At 37.2% G+C, this 19,022-nt stretch overlaps 1 protein-coding gene across 9 annotated transcripts in view; it reads left to right on the forward strand.

Annotated features, from left to right (window-relative positions):
* The first annotated feature begins 6,825 nt into the window (after positions 1-6,825).
* LOC137098457 (solute carrier family 12 member 7-like) overlaps positions 6,826-19,022 on the forward strand; it is a 33,103-nt gene continuing 20,906 nt past the window's right edge. For 2 of the 9 annotated variants that reach the window (XM_067474699.1, XM_067474702.1), the window contains exons 1-3: positions 7,821-8,641; positions 17,439-17,527; positions 17,782-17,913. In XM_067474699.1, coding sequence (XP_067330800.1) covers positions 8,497-8,641; positions 17,439-17,527; positions 17,782-17,913 — 366 coding nt within the window. In that variant the 5' untranslated portion in view covers positions 7,821-8,496. Of the gene's footprint in view, positions 6,938-7,244; positions 7,262-7,781; positions 8,642-17,435; positions 17,528-17,781; positions 17,914-19,022 lie in introns of those variants that run through there. The other 7 variants (XM_067474700.1, XM_067474703.1, XM_067474694.1 and 4 more) reach the window with 6 other exon arrangements.

Here is a 19,022-nt window from a genome sequence, read left to right on the forward strand (position 1 = left end):
ATGCCAGTGTCCGAACAGACAAAGACCAACATTGTGTTCTGTTGATTTTAATCTTCCAACTACCTCAGGTGCATTTCCAGTCCTTCCTTTTAGCAGGCACAATTGTGTTAAGTCGGCCTCTGTTTGTCACCTCTTTACAACCATTATGAGCCACATGTTTATACTGAAAGAGGAGAGTAGAGACATTAAATTTGTAGCTACAGCATTGGATTGTTTGATTATACACTGATCAGCCTCAACTTTACCACTGCTGGTCATAATAATGACATGGAGGACAAGAGTCAGCATGGCCCCTTAGGAGTTTGCAGCTACACAGGCCATACACAACAAAATGTGATACACTGTGTGCAGAGGAGGTGTAAGTATTGTCCTCAAAAATTCAATACAGCCACCAGTTTAAATCTTTTACTCAAGCACAAATACTAAGCAGGTCATGTTAATTTATGAATGTAAATTTTAATAATACTTTTTATAATAATTATGGCAAAACGTGTTGTCATGTGTCAAAGGTCACTGTTGGTAAAGGTGGAGCTGATTTTACCAGCTGGTATTAATTTTGTGGCTGATCAGTGTATGAGCTATTTAGTGAAAATATTTGACTAGAAATGCTACATAATTGTAAACATTTTTTTCGAGATATGAGGAAAAACACTGGAAAATCATCAAAAGAAAACATCACAAAATGCCAATTATAGTCAGTTTGGCCCCAACTGGCTCATCTGGTAACATGATATCTGTATTATGGATCTGAAGTGAACATATCGCTTCCCTGAATCTATATAAAACACCAACGAACCAAGATGAAATATGTTAACTGTGTTTGGGCCAGGTCTCCTTGAGAAAATGGCGAGCATCAGAGCACTGTCAAAATTCACAGGCTCCTGTTGCAGAGGCAGTAACTGGCACAGGACTCCTGTGAAATCCTCCAGTAACTTACTGTAGCCCGCCTGTCAGTCAGACATCATGGCAGTCAAATAATACAGGTCCAAACATTAAGAGCAGGCAGGCGGCTCTCCATCAGCATGAAATTTACTTTATGAGTCACCAGTCAGACAGGTTGGTCAGACAAATAGCTACCTTTGAAGCCAAGTAGTCCATCGCAGCAGACTTTTAAGACATTTAACCAGGCTGTCAATCAAGCAAAGGTAATGCGTTCTAGTTTCTCACCTAAAGAAAGCAGTTGAAGATTTTATCTATGAAATTATGTATGAAACTATCTCACATGAAGTTGGAGCCAGCAAAAGTTGAGGTTAACTAAGCGTTCTATAAAGCATTCCCACAGAAAGTGGAGAAAATATCCAGCTTAAAGCTCTGCATACTGTACCTGCTTTTTGTCACATTTGTATAATCTGTAAAAAGAAAAATCTAAGAGACAAAAACTGATGGTGACAATAATTGCAGTGACTTGATTGTTGGAGAATCAAGAGTCACTGATACAAAACTGGCTGACTAACTTTTTGCCTAATAATGGCATGTTACAAAGACTTACCAAAATGAATATATTTGCAGTGATTAAGGGCAAAGTGAACAAAAAATACAACACATTTACTTTAAAACATATCATACAATGCCTAACACTGCCAAAATGCTCAACTGTAGTCTGTGAAAATGAAAATGAAAACATGCAGTTTTTTAAAGCTGCTAGGAATCTAGGCCCCTTGATCTTTATGTGTTCAACTTACCACAGTATAACCTGCTATCTTTGAGAGGGCCCCCACTAGAGTTAGAGGACTACCCTCTCCCATGAGCCACACAGCAGACCGCTGCATGCACTAAAAAGGCCCAAAAAAGTTCCTTCTCAAACCAATCTAAACCAAGTCACTCTGCTTTGCTTCTATATGTTTTCACTTATAGTCATAACTATCAACTCATGGTTCTTTGAATTATGCTAGTTACAGGCCTAGAATACTTAATCCATTACATTTAGCAGTAAGGGAAAGTATGAGGCTTTTCATAGCCAGTGAATAAATAGTCATGTTGGTGTTTGTTTAAGTCTAACAACATACTGCTGTGTTGCCAGTTTTAGCGATAAAACCTGTCTGATTGTGTGTGTTGGTCAGCAAAATACAGAAACGCTAAATAGACGTAGCAATTATGAGGGTTTTTGAGATATGTTTGAAATATGGAAACAGCTGGCTGTTCCTGAAACACACCGGTGTGCGTGTATACTGTATATATGTGCGCGGAGTGTTTATGTACAAATGCACCTCAGCAGCTGGATGTGTAGTTCTCATTGTGTAGAAGGGAGCCACGTTTCTAAATATGACTCGTGCAATCATGATCGGGCTTTATAGCCCGCTCCTCAGGCGGTTAACTCCTGGGCGGACACACACCGTGCATGTGGGCGAACAATCACTGCAGACAAGATGAAAAGCAATGTGTGTGTGTGCTAATGTTTGAGTGTGTGGTTGGACTCCATCTTCTCAGCCTTCCACCACTCATAGATTTAGACGTTGGTATTATTTCAGCGTAGTTAGCAGCTGTGTTTTGGTGGTGGAACATGGCAATCATCTCCCCATTGCTGGCTTTTCTGTTGGTTGGGGAGTATTTATAACTGTGAACCGCTTCACTTTACTTTCTCTTGACACAATGTAGGCGTTTCAAGTCACAAAATGCTATTTGGTTAAACCAAGGCACTTATGATTTAATATTAGTCTAATATTATATAGTTTAATATTAGTCTGTATAACCATAACTCTGCACTAAACATTGTTCTGGTGGTGAGTGTGGATTGCCTCATGGTGACATAACCATTTTGCAGGTTAACAAGTATACAATCAACATTTTACAGGGAGCCGCTTTGCGCACCTGCAGGCTTGGATGTAGTCCAGCAGGTTTTAACAGTTCCCTGTGGCTCTGGAAAGGGTCACATTTAAAGGAATACCTCTATATTTGGGGATATACTGCATGCTTTCCAATTCTGTTCCCTATAGTTACTGTAGATTAGAGGAGTAATACCATTCACAGTTTAAAGCAGGTAATCAGAAATTTTTGAACATTGTCAGATGGAAGTTTACATTGTTGTACATTTACACCCTAAACTAAAGCCATAGAAAGCACGTTGAAAATTGGTGAAGTCGACCTTTAAAATTAAGCTATTATTTGATGCCAAATGTATTTATTTGGTTTTTGCCTTTCTGTCATTTAAGGTCGTCAAACCATTTTTTTTATTCACACTCCCTATAATGACTTCTTCTACTTAGCCTCCAATGTTCATTCACTTTGCCAGCAGCCTTTGTCCTTTTGTCCTTTATCTCTTCTACTTTTCTCAAGGGACAGTATGATACTGAAAGATTAGTCTGTCTCATAACAAAACCTGAGATAATGATGTGAGTGCACCCTTTACCAGCTGAACTGCTATTTTGTTTCGTTGAAATCAAAGTGTCAAGACTTTGAATGACAACTTGAAAAGATTTTGAGGATGGTGAATTTAGGTCTCACCAGAGCTCTATACATTTGACCCATCAAAAACATAGACACATACACTCATTTTGATCCCAAAGTCAAATTTATGGTCTTCGCATCGCTCTCTCTGTCTTACTGTTTTGTTGGTAACCCACATGCAAACCTCGAGTGCCAGCAGAGTGTGGCAGAGGGTCACTGTTTCCCACAGTCTCACAAGATTCACAGAACCTTCTTCTTCTTCTTTCCCCCCCCCCAGCACTACCACCACCACAGAATCCCGTCAAAACTTTCCACTGGTACCAAAAATAGTTGTCTAAGCGCTGGTTACACTTGCCTGGTGCCCTTGTGGCGCTTATGGCTGGCTTAGCACAGACTCATGAAATTGGGGGGGGTGGGGTATGAAAGGAAAAAGTATAACATTGGTATTTTATATATTCTAAACAGTATGGTAGGCCTACATGAGCAAAATGCCCATATTTATAACCAGGACTGAGGCTTCAGTATATGCCCACATTGATGTCCTTAGGCCACAGCATTACAAATACTACACTACAAATACTACACATGCTCTAATAAAAACGTTCAGTAAGTAAACTGGGGTAGAATGCACTAAGGATTTGAACAGAAATCTTAATTTCTTTTCTGTATTTGGCTGTTTGTTATACAGACTTTTTCTTGTAATAAGACAATCAGTTTTTTGTTTGTGCATCTTTCATAAGATTCATGTATAAATTAAATTGTGCCTAGCTTTAAATGAAAACTAGTCTCTAGAAAGTGAGGGGAACTATTTGACTAAGTTATGTGTCAGTTGGCTTACGTCTAACAAACGGACATTTACTGTGAAACCTTCAAGCTTTATGTAACATTTACATAATTTGTGGGTCACCAAGCAGAATGAAATGGCTCCAGAGACATGTCTTCTTTAATTGTTTGTACATGAGATCTAGATGCTGTTTGTTTTTTGTTCATTTCATTTCTTTTAATATGAGGTGTAATCAGCATAATTTTCAGCATAAAATCAAAGCCTGTAAAACGTATGTGTTAACAAAAGGTGGTCTACATAACTAACATTTCAGAACCAAATCCAAAAAATTACAAATATGTTTTATATTTTACTACTGTCTACAAGAGTCCATCATCACCTTCATTACAAGTCATCCAAGTAGCTGAGAAACAAGCAGCATGGGGCAACAGTATCCGCACTCACTTTGTTTAAAGGACAAAAATAAGTGTTTCTGTATTTGTTCATTTATTTGTGTGAATTAATATTTTATTAGTCTGAATTGCTGTTCAGTTAAGTTATTTTTAGTGATTGTATCAAGGAGGATGCAAACTGGCATACACTCCTTGACTATTTTTGTTACTACTGATCATGAAAGAAGATCTGTACTGAATGCGTATTTCCCTTTACCATATGTTAGTTTTAGGGTTATGTTTGCATCCCCTTACATGCCCTTTTTAAAATAAGGGAATGCAACCTTTTACACCCAACTGTTCTTTTTTATGATGTAGTAGAGCATTTTAATATTTATAAGGACCCCTTAGACTTCAGAAGACCAAATTAGGTCTAAATATAATGTAGTAAACAAAGTGCAGTTGGTTCTAATAAATCGCTTAGCTTTGTCCTGCTTGGTAGTAAAGTACTTCGATTTATCAGTATTTATAATTTAAAGCTGCTCTCATATCAAATAATTTTTATAAACTATCAACTGAGAAAATAGCTCTCCCCCCCTCATTTGCACTGATATTGCTTCTTGTGGTCTGACAGCACAGTGCCAACAGTTGAAATGTATCCACTGTGATGACACAAGAAGTCATCCAAACCCTCCAATATGTTTGCACAGCTACCTGGTTTTGGAGTGGGGGAGTCAGTAAACAGGTAAAAATGCTACAAATAGGATCTAGCTACTTAAGAATATAGTCTTGAGGGAGAGCAGTCTTACCCTGGTCTGCGTCAGCACTGACCTTTTTGCTGTTTGCTAAAGGGATTTGATTTCGCCTCTACCTCCCTCGCTTTTACTTTCTTTAACATTCACACTTAAGCCAGCTGAGGAGGATAAAATGGCAGTTTTGTCCAGGAAGGATAAGCTGTAGTAGTTCACTCATGGGCCAAGTGATATAACCCTAGTGATTAGCTGATGCCAGCAAGGAAATGTTTGGCATTGTTTGCAATATACATGGAGGTTTTGCATCTCAGAGTTCCATAAACAACTATGCATGAGAACTGTTAACTATGCGGTTTAAAGCATGCACACACACACACACGCAAACACACACACACACACACACACACACACACACACACACACAGAGACACACAGACTCTTGCTTGTAATTAGACTTTGCATCTCTTTAGTTTTTATTTACTCTCAACTTTGGCCCACAGCACCCTCTGCTGAAATTACATGGACATAGGCTACATCACTTGTTGCTGCTGGTATGAATTAATCACTTTAAATCCGAAAGATCTGGAACATATCCTCCTGAGAACCAAGGAAAAAAAGTGTGTTTTGCTGCAGTCTCCATTTTGTCTCAGCATGAAAACAAAGTTGTCCTCATCCCACCCAAATGCGTCAAAAGATACAGATAAAAAGCTAATGTCCACTACCACCATTTACCGTTATTCTTCCTAGGACAAATGACATTAATTTTGCCTTTCATGTGTATTGGGATTTTATTTTCAGGAATCAAAAATAGAGTGAATAGTCTGGATATCTGCAATAAAATTCTTACTAGGAAAAAGTTCCACTGCATTCCAGTTGTTACTAGTCATAATTCTATTTTCTGAAATATCTGAAATGAAAAACAAACAAACCAGCAAACAAAACAGATATTTATGGATATCTAGAGTTGCATTGTTTCTAGTCATCTAATAAATGTATAGGTATCTGAATTTGCATTTTTAATAGTCACAGAAGGAATTGTGGGTATTGACATTTGTAGTTTGTATATTTTTAAATTACATTGGATATATCTTTAATTTTATTTTTTGGTCTTACTTGCTGATATCTACAATATTGTGGATATGTAAAATGTTATTACATTTATTAAATTACATTGTAGATATAAGTCCTAGAGAAAATGATTTTGTGGATTCGGAAATGGCAGTTAGGGCAGATAGAAAGAATGTCATTGTGGATATAATAAATGTCGTTTTGTTTGTTTGTTTGCTTGTTTTATTCTTTGGATTTTTTGTAGTGTTTTAGGACGACATACTGTCAAATATCTGGGCAGCCTGTGTTGACAAATAAAGTTCGTTTGAACATATAGATCACGCTAATCAACTGAATTTTGTTTAGGATTCATATCGTAATTCTTAATCGTTTGTGGTCCTGTTTGCGTCCCATCTGGCCGTCTCCGCTATCACGTGGGAATTCGTATTTGCTGTCGTCATCATTAAGTGTCGCCACTTCACAGACCGGTAAAAATCAACACGAACGAAAGGAGTAGCGAGTCAACATTAAAGTTTTATGTATGATGGGCCTTTATAGAGAAGCTTGGAGTTACGCCAAACTGGAAGAAACGTTTGAATGTAAGTAGCGAGCTAACGCTGTACCGTTCAATGTTTACATGACTAGCCTGTCGCACAAATGACGTTGTTGTTGTTGTTTTTTTTCTACGCGTGTAATAATAAGTTTGGGGTAACGTTACTCCTGGCTTAACACCACAGAAAAACTCAACAACAAAACTAGCTTTAAACGAAAACTAGTCTCTAGAAATTGAAGGGAACTATTTGACTAAACTATTACTCATTATGTATCAAAAGTACAGTAGTTGATGTAGATGAAGTTAAGGTAACGTTGGGTTTACAAAGTTCAAAAATGTATTATACGAATTTTCCCAAACCTAACACAAGGTAAGGCAAAGAAGAACAAAATATTCTCAGCAAAGAATAACCAAAAATTGCTAGACAGATAAAATAGGCAGGTAACATATATTTCAAGAACAAAGCTAAGCTAGTTGTCATCTTTGGGAAACATTTTGTTAACATTCATAAACAGTTGTCAACAAAGCTGAGAATAATGTTGCAGTTGAAAATTACTTAACTTATTGCTAGCTTCTGGAACTTTCAGTTCATCACGTCAAACTGTTTTTAAACTTGGCAGAATTGCAATAACTAGCTTAAACTAAGAAAAGAAACCCTGCTGTTTTCTTGGATTCTCTAGCACTGGAGTCTGTTATATTTACTATTGCATTGAGGTGAAGTACCCAACTGAAACAGTCATACCCATAAACCAATTCTTGTTTTTTTCCCATTGTAATTCAAAGCTTTATCTGTTTCCCCCTGTGACTCTGTGTCTTTTGTAATGTAAGGAAAGTGTCTCATAGCTTTCAAGGTGTTTCCTTTACTGACACAATGTGTGTGCAATGTGCTTCACCCGCTCTACCCATAATGCATTGTGGACAAGGTGACACCCATTACAGTTACCTTTAGGAAACAAGACATGGGAACTACCAGCCTGAAGGGACAGGAAGAAACCCATACAAAGACAAAGAACTGACAAGGAAAATGTGTGTGTTTGGTTTGTCTTTGCTGAACCTGAGCTGATTGTTTTCTTTGTTTACTTTTTTCCTTATTCTTTTTCTTTAGTTTTATAAATAAGTTGTTTCACAACTTTACAAAGGTGTGAGTGTGAGAAGAGGGACGGTGAGAACAGAGGGAGGAGCTCTAGTGTTCTCCATGTATGGACTCCAGCCCACTTCATATGGTAAAGAGCTGGTCACATGGGGCAATAGTCTTGGAACAGCGGGGAGAAAAGGGAGGGAAAGGAACAAGGAGAGAGACTGGGAAGATACACAGGAGGACTTTAGCCTGCCTCATGTGCAGGAGGCGGCACAGAGTTTACAGCCCACTGGATCACATTACAAAGAGAAAGGAAACAACAGATTTGGAGTGAGTGCCATGTTGTGCTGTAACTGAACCATTAGCTCTCCTTAATAGCGCATTAATCAGGTTCTGTTCCTTTCACTTGACTTCCCTTTGGTATTCTTTTTCTCTTTTTTGTGACGAGTGAACGTTCAGATTTCATCACCCTAGCTGAGGTCATTAGACACCTCTTCATAGTTTGTTGTGGGCAAAAAACATCCAAGATGCCCACCAACTTCACGGTAGTGCCAGTAGAAGACACAGAGGATGGCAACAATACCGTGGGGACAGCTGGAAGCGGTAAACCTGTCAGCCTGGGCAAAGTTTTTGGGGAGGAAGATGAGGAGAACTTCCAAGGATCTCACTCAGGTAAGAATACACTGTGTCATTTCACTTGTAGACCTATCTGCCAAGGAGATTTTAGTACCATTTTATTACCGTTGGTGGTCATGTGGGAACTGGAGCCTATCACAAAATGCACTGGTTGAATTTAGAAGTTTAAATGTTTAGGTTTGATGCTTCATTAGTGTGACTATAACAAATGGAAGCATGCTGACATAGTCCGATACATGTAATGGCAGGCACATGCTTTACACAACCCCTAAAAAACACACAGTTTTTAATCATGTTGCTATTTAACAAGCTAGTGCTTGCCGGGCAGTGTGTGTTGTTGTACTGACGTCAGTGCAACCCCTGATTGATGGTTGAGGCTCTTTGCTGCATCATGGATGTAGTGCAGGGCTGTAGGTCTATAATAAACCAACATTACCTAAAAAGACAAAAAAAAAAACAGGTTTAAAGTTTTAAGACTGGTTGGCAAATTATGTAAAAGACAAAAAAACAGAGATTTGAAAATATTTATGTTCATATAATTAGAAATAGAGAGACTGCAAGCTGCCTTTGGATTATCTTAAAAGACTGCTCCAGGAAAATGTAATAAACAACAAATTTCCGCTTTAATGTCATTAATTTGCCTTTATCATCCTTATTATTTTGTATCTCTGTTTTGCCTAGCTATAGCCTTATTTAATTACGTGGAATACATAACTGAGTTACTAAGATGACATTTTTTAAGTTTACAGATAAAAATTTAAAGAAATTAAAATGTAACACTATAAGAAAATATAATTAAAACTATGTAAGACCACGGTGGGGATTGGACCCTTTAAAAAATATGAGGCGAGATTCAATTAAAGGCACATTTGTAAAGTCAGCAAAAAATGTCAGAAATAAGGTACCTGGCACAAATAGCAGGTAAACTATGTATTCAATATGGCAAACAAATGAGTAGCAAACAACCTGAAATATTATAATATGAAATTATATTTTATAAAGTTCTACTGTTGGTAAATTGTTATTGTACAGCCGTGGACATTTCAACACTGAACTTTTATTTTGAAAAGTGTTAATGACTTTTTTTTTAACCAAGTGATTGGGGGCATATTAGTCTTTGGAATGTGGGTGGAACCCAAAGAATTCGTAGGAAACCCACACTGACACAGGAAGGAACATGAATACTTCACACAGCAAAACACCCGGTGCCACCCAGTATACGAGAGAGAGACAGATCCCTCCTGTGTTGTTCTTCCTGAGGTTTCTTCCATTCTATTTCCTCTGGCCTATGTATGTGTAGGTGAGTGAGTGAGTGGGGGGCGGTCTGATTGAAGGGCTTAGCTCTTAGATGCTGTCTGTAGAGGTTTGCTTCATGGAGTATCTGTCACACTGTCTGATCAGTCAGTGGAACACTAATTTCGCGGTGGCTGTGGCTCAGTTAGTAAGGCAGTCATCCATAAATAGCAGAGTCAGTGGAGTTCAGTTCAGTCGTTTAAGACACTGAATCCCCAAGTCCATAACAGTTTCCCCACTTTTCAGTAAAGTGTTTGTTTGGGTTTTTTTTTTTTTTTCAGCCAAATAAGAGGCACTCACTCGTCAATCTTTAAGTGTAAGCTTGTATACATAACTTTCCTAAACCTTATCTTAACCACTACTGTAACAGTGTATGTAAATGATTACCTGATTCTACCCTCTTCTATCTTTGGGACATTTCCTGGTCTGGTTTGATACATTTTCAGGTAACTCCTTACTGTGTGATTTAGATACAATTCAGGCTAAATTTTACAATTGGTTTACATTGCATTGCTGAAACTAGCAAATTCATCCATCCATTCATCCATAATCGTCCACTTATCCTGAGTTGGGTTGCAATGGCAGCAGGTTTAGCATAGCATTTTAGACATCTTTCTCCCCTGCAATGTTATCACGCTTGTCTGGCGGGATCCCATATTACTCGGGGAGGTCTCTGAGGTAGTTAAAGAGCTCCTCGGTGGGAAGTCACCAGGTGTGGATGAGATTCTGAAGGCTCTGGACATTGTCCAGATATAAGGGACCCATGCTGTGTGCATTTATGCACACCAATAATATCACAGATGCTGGCTTTTGAACTCTGTTCTGATAACAAGACGGATATTCCTTCTCCTCTTTAATATGGAGAATGCAGTGTCCATGATTTCAAAAAAAGAATTTCAAATTTTGACTCATGAAAAGCACAGGACAGGTTAAATTGGGTTAAGGTTTAGGTTAAATTAGCTCAGGCTCAAATAAGGCAGCAGTGTTTCTGGAGCTTGTTTTAATGTTTTCATTTGCATGATAGAGGTTCAACTGACATTTGTGGAAGCAGAGACAGTGTTCACTGGCCGTGTTTTTTAGAGGTGTTCCTGAGCCCATGTGGTGATTTACACCACAGAATCATATCTGGTTTTAATGCAGTGCTGCCTGAGAGCCCAAAGATTACAGCTTTCAATGTTGTTTTCTTTGGTCTTTGCTCTTGCACACAGAGGTTCCTGTGGATTGCCTGAATGTTTTAATGATATTATGAACTGGAGATATTAAAATCCCTAAATTCTTTACAATTTTATGTAGACAAAGGTTATTCTCAGTCAAAGTCAAACACGTGAATAACCTTACCTGCTTTCATATTCATAATACTGACCTGTTGCCAGTTAACTTCATTAGTTACATGTTTTCCGGATGTTTTCTCCTTTAGCATTGGAACTTTTCTACTTTTATTGTCACTGTCCCAACTTTATTGAGACATATCGCTCAAATCAGTTCATCTGGTGAATGTACTACTATCCAGTACTATTTATCTGTACTATCCAAATCAAAATAAGTTGTAAATGATTTGCAAATCATTGCGATCTCTTTTTACTTGTACTTTACACAGTGTCGCAACATCTCTGGAAATGGGATTTGTATTTTTCAAAAACATGCGTTTCCATGTGTCATTATACTTCACTGTATAAGTGTAGGATTATGCTGATGTCTGGTCTTGCCTTTATCTAATCTTTCTGTCTGTGTGTCTGTGTGTTGGAGGGTTAAATCTCCAAAGTGGTTGTGCTGCTTTTACCTTTAGATAAGTTGACTTGCTTTAATTGTCTTTCACAATCTGACTGAATGCAGTGCTTTTACATGCCAAGTAGCTACACTTGCTAAATTCCACGCTTCCTTAAAACACCATGTGACCTGAGGGCAAAATCAGAGCATCAAGGATTGGTGCGATGGAATTTTTTCCCTTTGGCAATGCTTAATAGTGGTTTCCTGGAAAGTCTTATCTCAATCCTAAAGTATCTGAGGTTGTTTAGCTAACTATTTTGTGTGATAACTTGTTGAAATTACAGTTATAACTTTGGACCAAGCTCACAACCAATGAACCTAAAGAACCTCTAAGGATTTTTGTGAAATGATTTAACCACATTGTCATATAGAGGTATATTGAACATATAATTTAAATGAATATTAAAAAGAAAACAACACATGGAAAATGCTCTTTTTGATTTTCCAAATTTAATTTAACATCTAAGTATTTTTCATTTGAAAGATAACTTTTAATTTTCGTTTTCACACTGCACTGTATGTAAATTAAAAGGAGTGATCTGATCTGTGACAGTCAGCTGATTGTTCCTGCAGCAGTTTGGGAACAGCTTCTGACCATAGCAGGTGTCAAAAAATACGGTGGCTTCTCAGACTTAGTAAGGCTGATAGCTGCTTAAACACAGCTCCTTCTCCTCATATAACCACACTGCTTTTAATAGTTCTATTATTAAAAATGTAAATCATTGAGCTATTTTAAATATTACAGATCATTCTTTTAAAATCATTGACAATCATATAACAACAATATAAGATCTAATTTTATTCTCTACTATGTGGTCCCCCATTGTATAGTTCAGACTTTGATTATTTTATAATTGAGATTTTTTTATGGCTGAGAGTACACTTAAACACACCACCTGAACTATGCACTAATGCTTAGAGTTCCAGTATATTAAGGCTAGCTAAACTGTCATTTTTACCAGGCCTTTATTACAGCCAGTATTTTACTCATATTTGCAAATAACTAGATTCTTTATGTGTGCCTGTGCTAGAGAGATCATTTCTATACTGGAAGCCCCTTTTTATACTTTAAAACCAAAGAGTTAGATTAGCAGTTCTGAAAATATGATTTTTGGAGTATATCATGGAGACTGTGTGCCTCCATTTTAGGAGTGTTATCATAGATTATACAGGTGTGCTGTTTGTGCTTAAGGACAGAGGGATTAACACTATGCCTGCCTGGGCTGATTGGTTAAAGGATGGATTCCTGTCTCACTATTCATTTAAAAAAGGGAAAAAGGATGAAAAAGGTACTGTATTATTAAATGTGTTAATCAACGTGATTGTAACTTGTAACACCACATTTATTAGAAATGTTGTGGAGTAAACACTCTCTTGGAGTAAAAGCTCTTAGATGCAGTGGAGCAAAAATCATAGTAGACATAATTAAATCCACAGTCCTTAATAAAAGTATACATGAAAAAATTTACTTAAGTACAGTAATTGAATGCTGCTTGTACTGTTGCATCAAGTAAATCGCTCGATGTGTAAAATTTAGCCCTAGCCTAATTACTAAAACTAAACTATTGTAAGAATGGTGAAAAACAATCAAAGACCATCATTTACTGAAGTACACTCCTCATCGCTTTCTTTATAAGGACTGAAGCCACAGTACATGCAGCACTTAAAATGACACACATCCATGTACACACACAGGCACACATACTCACACGACACACAGTGCTGATTAGACAAGATGCCATCTGTGTAAACATTAACATCTCAGTGCCATAATTTTCCAAAGCAGCATCCTGCAAACAGTGTTGTGTTTCTTTTTTTCCAACTGCTTGCATATTGTAGAATTACTTGTTTCACTAGGCTTTGATGAGCAAAGATGGGAAAACGTATGTCCTGTTAGCAAAAAATGATAGAGAATAGAGACAAAGTAACAAAGGGAATGTGCTGTGCTGTTTCAGTCCAAAGTAACAACATATTAAGTGTGAAATCAATGATTTTGTGTTTTGATTGGGACCAGTAATTTCCCGCAAACTGTGGCAGTTGCCTTACCAACTGCTTAGAGTCAATAAAAAGTGCAACCTCAATCCCCAATAAAATCAGTGACGTGAGCACAGAATTATGGCATTTATCATCTCTAGTCATAGTACTATGCTATGATAACCAGCTGTGTGGTATTTTCATCTATTCACATATGCATGAAATCTTAATTTCAAGTCCTCTTGCCGTCAGCATTTTACACATGCCATCACTTCTAGCAACTGTATAATAGAAAACAGATTTTAATCATCATAGTCTAGTGCGGGGCCCTTCCAATAGAATCACTTTTCTTCTGCCATTCTAAAGTACATTTCTCTTCTCATGTCTGTTTAATCGGATGTCTCACCAAACTGGTTTGACACTCGTCCAAAGGAAAACAAATTTCAAGAAAATATCCTGTTTTTGTCTTGTTTCTCTTAGACATCATTTAGCTTGTTATAACAGCAGTAGGAGATATCTCAAGTATCAAACAATTACCCACTAAAAGAAATGTCTTCTTGTTGGACAAGATAATCCGGATTTTCTTCTTTCTTCTTTTGTCTAAAAGACTTCAGCTCTCGTGATGCCACCGAGATCAAAAAGCACACATTTTATAAACTTATAACTGGTATCATATTTTGGAAATGCTTACTTTGAGTTGAGATTTAGACCTAATGATTATTTTAATAGTGATCACTAACAAATGTTGATGTAAAGATGTTCAGGAGATTTATTTAGTCCAGTCATCCTATATCCTGTTGACTACTTAGTTTGGTTGCATTGGTGGCTGACCAAAACACACATGTCAGAAATTAGGATTTTGTATTAAAACTTTGGTGTCTGCACACCACATGTAACATGGCAGCATTTTGATCTAACAAGGCACTGGCAGCAGAGAACCGACAAGTTAAACAGGTATCATAGATGTTACATTCTTTATTCTTTGAACCGAGTGATCATGTTTGCCAACCCAGCTGGTCTTTCTACTTCCTCCATTATTTCAATTAAGTGTGAACATTAAGTGATAACCTACACATGATTTAAATTCATCACAGTTCAATGAACTGTCATTTAGAATCATGGCGATCAACTCTGTATTGTACATACTTGTACAGTTGTGCACTCGATGACCTGAGCCTCAGTAAAGCTCTGCTTTTGTACATGAATAAACAGGGACACCTGCTGGTTATCATGATAACTGCATAGGAACTTTCGGGAATTTGCGCAAGCTAATGATAAAACTATGTGAGTGTCTGTTTGCTTTGTCCATGGAAGTTTGCAGTTAAGGCTGAGGTCTGGTGTTGGTAAGCAATTAGCAGGTGATTTTGTTCGTTTGGAGTTGAGGCAAAGACCTTACTTTTGAAGATAAAAGTCAACTTTACACTTAGTGAGTATTCAAATGGTGAGACATAGGTGTGTTAGTCTGATTCCAGAGTCTAATAGACAGCTTAGTGTGTTTCTGTGTACAAAGTACATGTGAGTATAAGAGAGACCTTCAGCCCTTTATGCAGTTAGTCAGCCTACAACTCATTAGAGAGCTAGAGCGTCTATTAATAGCAAGATATGCTTCTCTGTAATTTCTTTGTTACTGTTGTTGTCATGCCACATCCTTTGCCCTGGCACTTTAGCGTCACTGAAATCACCATTAAAAGAGAAATATGTTACCTTCTATGAACTACGAAAAAGTATGCCAATGGTGCCAGGCAGTATTATGCTTACATCCAATTTACATCAAAATAAGTCTAAGAGCAAATCAAGAAGTTTGAGTAAATTTGCAATATCCCATTTTAAAATTATTATTATCTTTATCTTTAGATTTGGTGTTTTTTTATTGCCTATTCCTGGTTTATCACCAGTATGTTGTTCAGTGCATTGTTGAGGAAATGGGCAGATATTCATTCTCATTAATGTATTTTGTTCTTTTAAACTAAAAGCACTTACACCATGGGGCGATACAAACAATCTGTTATGTAGTGTGTTGAGACAATGAACATAGTTCATTAATAGTAATCCATTCCCTATGAAAATGATAGACATGTCATTCTGTATTGTGTATTGTATGTTATTAAAATGCTTAGAACAACTGAATAAGCAACTTGAGATGGATACAAAGTGGCTGCACAATGCCACCCAGCTAGCAGTGATTACTTTTCTAACACTGGCCTTCACCTCTGCACACACGGGTGTGAGGCTTTTGCAGAAAGAGCCTTTCAGTTGGTATGAAGATCAGAGAATCTGAATCAAAATGTTTACCCACTTTGAACATACAGTAAATGTAACAATCACCAATCATACTCTTTTTGCTCATCATTGCATGATGCATTTAGTTAAAATCTTCATTATGTCCTGTGCATCCACAGTAGGTCTTGGTTTTTGCAGTGCAATAAAGATGAGCCCACAACAGAGAGATCTAGTGTGATAACAGGCTGAGACCACTGCAAGGCAATCAGGGGCAAGACAAACCAAACTGAGAAGTGGTTTAAGAGACATGTCTTACTGTTACTCTGTTAAGAGTCTACAAGAACTGATTTTAGCAAGGCTTGGGGCAGAACCCAAATTTGAAATGAATCAGTGAAAATTAAAACCTTGATTCTCTAGAAACAATACAGGGCCTTTTTATCCAAAGTGTTAGAAGTAGTGTCTAAATGGTGCTTTGGATAATAGAACATTCCTGATTTACATAGTCACAGTTGCAGGTGTAAACAGATGATGGGTTATTTAATGGTCCCAAACTCACAAAGCTTTAAACACCTTTAAATAAATAATTAACATTGGCAAATTGAGTGATACTTTCTGACCGTACCCTTTGAATTTTTCAATTAGTAACCAGCAAGATGTAAAACATTGTGTGAACAGTGATGCTTGTTTCCATTATTCAAAACACGAATACAGGTCCTTTCAATTGATGTGTCCAAAAGTGGACCCTAATGTCAGCAGCATATTAAAAATAGAGCTACTGATCAGCTTTCACACATAACACACTAAGTATTTTGTTTTTACTTGAACCAACGAAAAAAGGATCACTTGTATTTCCTCATACAAGTAACATTTCTGATATATCTGATATTCCTTTTTGAGGGTGGTTAACTGATGACATCATAATATCAAACATTTAACAGTTTCCAACCATCTGCAAATCATGAATCTTTTTTATGTAACTGCCTCTCTAACTGCCTTTTACACCTCATTTTGTTTATCTTTTGACTTTATATTCTTATTGACAGATGCCTTTTCTTTCTTCTGGCAGAGAACAACTGAAACATTGCAATTTCCCTCTGGGATTAAGTTCCGTCTTGAGTTTAACTACAGTTGCTTGTCTAAAAAGTATATGACACTGTTGATCTTTTTGAACAACCTAAACGACATGACACAGACTCCTTTTTGTTTGAGTTTTTTCTACAAAACTGTCTTTGTTTGACACTTGCTGGCTGAGCGACACTGGCTAGGAATTTCATAAGATGTTTTTGATCAGTGGGGGAAATTCCAAATTTGGCATTTTCAGTTTGGGATAGAAACCTTTGAGTACCAAAGGCAAAAGTGAAATGCTGCATTAAAATTAACATTTTGAATGACCCCTAGAAAGATCAAATACTGTACCTTTACATGTACATGGTCTGCCCGCTGTCTACTAAGACTTAAGTACACAGTTACTACAGATGATATACAATACCTGCTGACTTTGCTGTTATCTTTATGCTGTTCTGTCAAAAGGATCTGTCAAAGAATGAGTATTTCTCCACTGTATTTTCTTCAATAGAAGATGATGGTCAGAGAGAATCCAGCCCATTCATCAACTCAGACAATGATGAAGATAACTATTATGAAGGCAAGAACATGGCCCTGTTTGAGGTAAGACAAAGATTATGTTTCTCCAGATGTTAATGAATAATAAAACATTTTTATACTGTATCGTCCACTTAACCAATTAATGTATTGTATATCCTTTATATAAAGGAAGATTATAATCTATCATTGTGTTACAGTGTGAATAACTTATAATTATAGTTTAATTTGCTAACTCAGTAGATACAATACATTATGCAGATAATGTAACATAAAAGCACAGCTAAATTAGCTTGGTCATATTTTCTTCCTCTCTGCAGGAGGAAATGGACAGTAACCCGATGGTATCATCCTTTCTCAACAAGCTGGCCAACTACACCAACCTGACCCAGGGTGTTCGTGAGCATGAGGAGGCCGAATATGCAGATGGAGTCAGAAAAGTCACTGTCATGGTAAAGATTTTGTTCTTTGAGCCAGTGGGAATTTTAGTATTTACCTATGTTATTAGTAGGAATAGCCAGTTTTCATTTCCAAGAAGAAAGAGGGCATGTGCTGTCATTTTTCTCCTTGGCATACACAATTTTGCTAGGTAGTTCAAAGCCTGACCTTTCACACACTTAAAACAGATTTAAAGATTTGAGGTGGTTCTTTTACATTTTGGTTACATTGTCTTTGAGCTGACAAGCACTCTAAAAATTGCTCTATTTGATTTGAGCTCTAGTCTAGTTCCTATAAAATTAATCCAATCCCATTTTAGGAAATAAGAAAATAAATATCTTATAGTTAATGGCTATTTATGAGCTTCTGATTTTAGGTATAGTATGAGCTGTTGCAAAAAGAATATCTGCTTTTCAGTTTTGCAGTCTAGTAAGACTTTACTGTAGACTTTGGTCTTTGGCAATAAAATCACAAGAACCTCAAGATAAAGAACCTCATAAACATATTTAAGAATGGACTGTTTGTGAGTAAGAGATGTGCCATTTTGTTAAAGTCTTTTATGTTATGAGATTTATTATGAACTAAGGGTTGGCGCTTGTAGTACAAAAGACATACAGTGATCTGCTAGCTACAAGAAGGGGTTCAAGAACAATTTAGACTTTTCCGTACTGGTCCTTTAGCCTCTTAAGCACACAATACCATAATATATGTCAAGGCATTAGTATTCCCATTATGAAAAGTCTTTAGTGGAAAAACACTGTTAAGTTCTTTGCACAATATAGTATTTTATGGCCCTATGGATTTCAATTTATGTTTGACAATTTATTTCCATTTTTTTTTAATTAGCCACAAAGGCTATGACAACACTGTAATTGCTTTATGGCCCTTAGTCTCCCATAATCCATGCACTTCCACACATACAACAGACCAACATAACAGAGACCCTCTCCTAGTCACTAGTCCCCTTCATGCTGCTCACAAGCTATAAACACAAGGGTCCGGCTTGGCCACTGAATTTCCCTTCAGCCCTAAAGATCCATGAACTGGCTCTCTTATGTGGGATGGTTGTGTTTGAGCACCAGGTGGAGCCAGAAAGTGGAGGTAGTTCCTGCCACACCTGCTG

This window comes from Channa argus, chromosome 14 (genome assembly GCF_033026475.1).
Source record: "Channa argus isolate prfri chromosome 14, Channa argus male v1.0, whole genome shotgun sequence".
Classification (NCBI taxonomy): Eukaryota; Metazoa; Chordata; class Actinopteri; order Anabantiformes; family Channidae; genus Channa; species Channa argus.